We start from the raw sequence: 6508 nt of genomic DNA, 5'->3' as shown, positions 1-6508 counted from the left end.
ATGTAGCATCTACTTGTAATATTTTCTAATAATTCAATACTACATTACATTACATTATAGATTCTTAGCAGACGCTCTTATCCAGAGCGACTTACAACAAGTGCATTACAAAACTCAGAGACAAGCGCTTTACAACATTCCTGCAAGAGAGCTACAATAGGTATAACTTTGCAAAAAGTGTGAATTGTACCCCCTTTTTTTTTTTTTTTTTTTTTTTTTTTTTTTTTTTTTTAAATATATATAAATTCCCACCCCCCACCCACCTAGTTGTAGATGAACCTAGTTACATGAAAAATAACATGACGCGTGGTTACTCAGTTGAGGTTTAATGGATGTTAGAGGGTAGTGGGGGGTGATGAGGTGAGATGTAGCTTGAAGAGGTGAGTCTTCAGTCTACGTTTGAAGACGGCCAGGGTCTCTGCTGTTCTGACTTGCACAGGAAGGTCATTCCACCACCGTGGGGCTAGAACAGACAGGAGGCGTGACCGGGTGCTGGTGCGAGCCGGGGCAGGGACCAGGCGACATGTGGCAGCAGAACGGAGAGGTCTAGCTGGGGTGTAGGGTCTGATGAGTTGACGTAGATAGGGAGGGGCTGACCCCCTGGCTGCTTTGAAGGCAAGCACTAATGTTTTAAATTTGATGCGAGCCATCACAGGGAGCCAGTGGAGGGTGGTGAGCAGGGGGGTAACGTGGGAATGTCTGGGGAGGTTGAAGACCAGACGCGCTGCTGCATTCTGGATGAGTTGCAGGGGTCTGATAGATGATGCTGGGAGGCCAGCAAGCAGGGAGTTACAGTAGTCCAGGCGGGACAGGACCACTGCCTGGACGAGGAGTTGGGTCGAGTAAGTTGTGAGGAAGGGGCGGATCCTCCGGATGTTATACAGGAAGAACCTGCATGAACGTGTCACTGCTGAAATGTGCTCGGTGAGGGACAGTCTGTTGTCCATCACCACGCCAAGGTTTCTAGTTGAGGGTGATGGTGTGAGGATGGTATTACCTAGGGAGATAGAGAGATCAGAGAGAGGGGAGTTAAGAGCCGGAATATAAATGAGCTCTGTCTTACCTGGATTGAGCTTGAGATGGTGGCGGACCATCCAGCTCTGAATATCACTCAGGCAGGCAGTGATGCGGGCTGAGACCTGTGTGTCAGAGGGTGGGAAGGAGAGAAACAGTTGTGTGTCATCAGCATAGCAATGGTAAGACATACCATGAGCTGTGATGACAGGGCCAAGGGACTGGGTGTAGAGAGAGAAGAGGAGAGGACCAAGGACCGAGCCCTGTGGGACTCCGGTGGTGAGGGGGTGTGGCGCAGATACTTTACCAGCCCAGGCTACCTGGAAGGAGCGATCTGAGAGGTAAGACTCAATCCAATTGAGGACTGTGCCACAGATCCCCATTGCAGATAGGGAGGACAGGAGGGTGGGGTGGTCGACTGTGTCGAAGGCTGCCGATAGGTCCAGAAGTAATAAGACGGAGGAGAGGGAGGCTGCTCGGGCTGCGTGGAGAGCTTCGTTGACAGAGAGGAGTGCGGTCTCTGTCGAGTGGCCTGGTCTGAATCCAGACTGATGGGGATCGAGGAGCTCATTCTGTGAAAGAAACACAGAGAGTTGATTTGATGCAGCACGTTCAATGGTTTTTGACAGAAATGGAAGGAGAGATACCGGTCTGTAGTTCCCAATGATGGAGGGGTCTAGTGTAGTCTTTTTCAGGAGGGGGGAGATGAGGGCCTTCTTGAAGGTTGACGGGAAGCAGCCGGATGTCAGGGAGGAGTTAACCAGGGAGGTGATGAATGGGAGAATCTCGGGTGAGATTGCCTGGAGGAGTGGTGAGGGAATGGGGTCAAGGGCACAGGTTGTGGGGCGATGGGAAAGTAGGAGTTGTGAAACCTCAGAATCGGTGAGGGGAGAGAAGTCGGAGAAACAAGGGGAAATGGTGAGGGAGGGGGAGAGTACAGGTTGAGGGGTGGGGAGTTGGGAGCCAGTGACCGTAAGCAGAGGAGTGGAGAGACAAGGGGAGGGGAGCATAGGGTGAGGTGGAGTGCAGAAGGAGTTGCGGATGACTGCAATCTTCTCGTCAAAGAAGGTTGCAAAGTCGTCAGCAGTGAGCGAGGACTGAGGGCGTGCAGATGGCTGGCTGAGGAGAGAGGAAAAAACAGAAAACAGTTGCCGAGGGTTAGAACGGTAGTTATGGATTTTGGTTTGATAGTAGTTTACCTTGGCAGCAGTCACCGTGGAGGAGAACGCTGCAAGGAGGGATTGGTAGGCAGAGAGGTCTGAAGCATCTCTGGATGTCCTCCACTTCCTCTCTGCTGCACGGAGTCCAACCCTGGAGGTGCGTATGGCATTGGACATCCACGGGCGGGGAGGAGATGGACGTGTTGGCCTAGAGACAGTGGGGCAGAGGGAGTCAAGAGCAGATGTAAGGGAGGAAAGTAGGGAGGTGGATGCAGAATCAGTGGGGAGGGTAGTGAAGGATTCGAGAGGAGGGAGGGCAGCAGTGACAGATGAAGCAAGAGAGGAGGTTGAGAGGGAGCAGAGATTGCGGCGGACAGATACAGTGGGTGTGGGGGGAGAAGGTGGGTGAGAGGGAGCAAGGGGGAGGGAGAAGGAAACGAAGTGGTGGTCAGAGGTGTGCAGAGGGGTTACAGTGATATCGGTGCAAGGGCTATTCCTCAGAAAAACCAGGTCGAGGAGGTTGCCCGCCTTGTGGGTAGGGGGAGATGACTGTAGGGAGAGGTCAAAGGAGTGGAGGAGATGTAGGACAGCTGAAGACTGAGATGTTTCCAGGTGGAGGTTGAAATCTCCAAGCAGGATCAGTGGGGTGCCGTCCTCAGGGAAAGAGCTGAGTAGGATATCCAGCTCATCGATGAAGTTTCCCAGTGGACCTGGGGGGCGATAAATGACAACAATGTATAGATTAGTTGGACAGGTGATTGAAACAGAATGGTATTCAAAACTGAATCGGGGTAGGTCAGAGAGAGGTAGGGCTGAGTATTTCCAGGAGGGAGAGATTAGAAGACCAGTGCCACCACCACGGCCTGATGGTCGGGGAGTGTGGGAGAATGAAAAGAAAGAGGAGAGGGCAGCAGGGGTTGCAGTGTTCTCTGGGGTGATCCATGTCTCAGTGAGGGCAAGGAAATCAAGGGAGAGCAGGGAGGCATAGGCTGAGATGAAATCAGCCTTCTTTGAAGCAGACTGGCAGTTCCAAAGTCCTCCAGCAACTGTGCAGTTATTGCAGGGAGACAGCTGGGGGTAGGAGAGGTTAGCTGGGTTCCGTCGCTTAGGGGGGCCACGTCTTTGGAACCGGGTGCTGTAGGGCAGAGAGCAGACAGAGATGGGAAGAGCTTGCATAAAACTGACGAGGAGCGACGCTAGCGTCGCTCAGAAACACTATTTGAAGTGCCGCGTAATTTACTCAATGTAGCGATAAGCGGCTCTAAACGGATCAAATACAAGCAATTTACAATACCTTGAACCAAAACAGCTGCGCAGATAAAACGGGGATGAAACAAAGTTACCGATCAGTTTATATACTAAAGTTTAAATGATATATTAGCAGGAATTACAGCCATATCCTGATATGTATTCAGATGGATAACAGAGGGAATTAATAGCCTAATTGAGGGGCAGTGTTCCTGTGCTTGCTACAAAATTTGTAAATCCATCTCCTTGAGAGAGAGAGAGATCCAATCGAATCGCTCCGATTTGGCTGAGTTTGACATTAACCTCAGTGTCTGCATCATGAGCTCAGGAGGATGAGCATTTGAATGCTATCGATCCACAGGAAAACACTTCAGCAACAGCAGAAACAAATGGGCTTTTCTACAGTAAATCTATTGATAAAATAAAGTAATAAAACAGAATAAAGACAATAGACATTGAATAAAACAGGGCAGGTAAAACGGTTACATATATAAGCTTGTAAGCAACTTTACTTTTAAAAGTCTAAAATTATGCAGAAAATTGGAGCCCTAACCACAAACTTCATGTCCCCTGGTTTTAAAATTTGTAGCTTGGAGGCTGTCGAGAACCAGAGTATTAGCCTTGGTGATGTGATTTCCTACAGAGATAACGCAGAGGCCTGGATTTAATCAGTGCTTGTCCCTAACCACCTCTCCCCGTGCTGATATACAGTTTCTTATAGACTGCCTTGATGCATGAACCCATTCCAGTGAAATCTAGTGAACAATGGCTTTTAAAGAGCTATCCCAGCTCTGTTCTTCAGTGGGTTATATCCAAAGGCCAAATTATTATTATTATTATTAGTAGTAGTATTAGTAGTTGTAGGATAAAAGCATCTGCTAAATAAATGTAATGTAGTAGTAGTATTACAAACAAATGGAAAACTAACAAAGATATAGATTCATATACACTCACCGGCCACTTCATTAGGTCCACCTGTTCAACTGCAAACTGCACCCATTAACGCAAATATCTAATCAGCCAATCACGTGGCAGCAACTAAATGCATTTAGGCATGTAGACATGGTCAAAACGATCTGCTGAAGTTCAAACCAAGCATCAGAATGGGGAAGAAAGGTGATTTAAGTGACTTTGAACGTGGCATGGTTGTTGGTGCCAGACCGACTGGTTTGAGTATTTCAGAAACTGCTGATCTACTGGGATTTTCACGCACAACCATCTCTAGGGTTTACAGAGAATGGTCTGAAAAAGAGAAAATATCCAGCGAGCGGCAGTTCTCTGTGCGAAAATGCCTTGTTGATGGCAGAGGTCAGAGGAGAATGGCCAGACTGGTTCGAGCTGATAGAAAGGCAACAGTAACTCAAATAACCACTCGTTACAACCGAGGTATGCAGAAGAGCATCTCTGAACGCACACCACGTCAAACCTTGAAGCAGATGGGCTACAGCAGCGGAAGACCACACCGGGTGCCACTCCTGTCACCTAACGAAGTGGCCCGGTGAGTGTATATTATGCATATAAAATGTATGTAAGAAGTTAAAAGCTTGAACTGAGCCGATCGGAGCTAGTGACGGTGTAGACTCCGCCCACCCAGCATGCGGCAGCCATTATCACACATTCTGCAGAATTGGCAGGTGGCATCCATTTCACATGGATGCGCGGGTCTGGAGCCGAGCGTACTGGCTGAGTGGGCACACACACACCTGGGTCACGCAGACTAAAAGGTGTACTGGGTACCATGGAGGAGAGCTGAGACCGGGCATTCACACCCGGGGGAAAATGAGGTGCAGAAAAGGAGAGACGAGCTGAAAAGTACAAAAGCTTCAGCTGTGTCTGGTTTATTTTGTCTTTGTTATTTTTGTTTATTATTTTTTACCTGGTACCTGTGAGGGGGAATAGTCAATATTTCAGATGAATTTATCTCTCTCTTAATTCAATTTCTATTCTATATGCTTTATTGGCATTGAAATACATATAGTAAATATTGTCAAAGCATTATTTAAAAGAAAGAAAACAAACTATTTCAGAAAAGACAAAAAGAGTTTTAGTTCATGAATGAATGAATGAATGAATGAATGAATGAATTAATTAATTAATTAATTAACATTAAAACTTAATACAAATAGAAATAAAAATAATAAATCTATTGTAAACATTTAGCTATCAACTATAATTGTAATACTCGCAAGCAGAGCAGGTAACTCGTGCTGTTTATCTGTACAGTGGGTATGTATTTGTCGAGTGGCTGCTGCCCCTCAGGTTGTGACAGGCTGGAACATGTTGTTCTGTGAGTGTGGCTGTTGACCCTTCTCACAGAAGGATTTACAGCTTTTCCACAATGATTTCATAAATATAGAAAATTTGAAATAATGAAATATGTCTCTCTGATTTCAGAATATTTCGGACAGTCTAGGAGGAAGTGCAGCTCTGTCTCTACTTCTCCTGTCTTATAGTGACCCCATAAACGTTCCTCTCTTGTAGTGACCACATAACGTTCCTCTTCGGTCGATCATTACTTTTTTTGTCTACGGCTGGATAACACTATCAAAAATGTTCGTCCATATTCTAATGGCAATATTTATTTTGTGGAATCTTGTGAATATTTAATTTATGCAATCATCTTTTGACCAAATCTCCATGATGCACTGATTTTTAGCCCAAGGTAATCGTAACTTAGTGTATGTTATGATTAGATGTGGTGGTGTTTCCTATAGTAAAGCAGTATCTGTTTTCCTTAGATCTGGGCTTTCTTTAGAAGACCATCATTTCTGTCTTTTTCAAATTTACAGTCAAGGCCCAGGTTTGACAGTATTTCTACAGCAGATCCAGATGCTGCTGTTCCCCTGGTACTGTGTGAGACAGCAGCACCAAGTCATCTGCATAGAGAAGAAATGTTACTTCCGTGTTATTCAGTGAGACCAGGAGCTGTTCCAGTAACACTGTTTACTCATTTATAAAAACATTGAACAAGGTAGGACTCAAATTGCAGCCCTCCCTCACCCCACACCCTTGAGGGAAGTATTCCGTTCATGTTTTGCCTATTTTTATTGCACAATTACTTTGCATATATATTGATTTCATTATAT

At 46.2% G+C, this 6508-nt stretch overlaps 1 protein-coding gene across 1 annotated transcript; it reads right to left on the bottom strand.

The window, feature by feature from the left end:
* Positions 1-263: 263 nt before the first annotated feature.
* On the bottom strand, positions 264-3406 carry LOC118211364. The gene is made up of 4 exons (XM_035388523.1): positions 2214-3406; positions 1662-1814; positions 742-1586; positions 264-279 (listed from the first exon to the last, which is right to left on the bottom strand). Exons 1-4 carry the CDS (start codon positions 3348-3350, stop codon positions 264-266), a joined length of 2151 nt encoding a protein of 716 aa, XP_035244414.1. The 5' UTR covers positions 3351-3406.
* Positions 3407-6508: the final 3102 nt, after the last annotated feature.

Source organism: Anguilla anguilla, chromosome 13 (assembly GCF_013347855.1).
Source record: "Anguilla anguilla isolate fAngAng1 chromosome 13, fAngAng1.pri, whole genome shotgun sequence".
NCBI classification, from domain to species: domain Eukaryota; kingdom Metazoa; phylum Chordata; class Actinopteri; order Anguilliformes; family Anguillidae; genus Anguilla; species Anguilla anguilla.
This window is presented reverse-complemented; position numbering and strand designations above follow the sequence as displayed.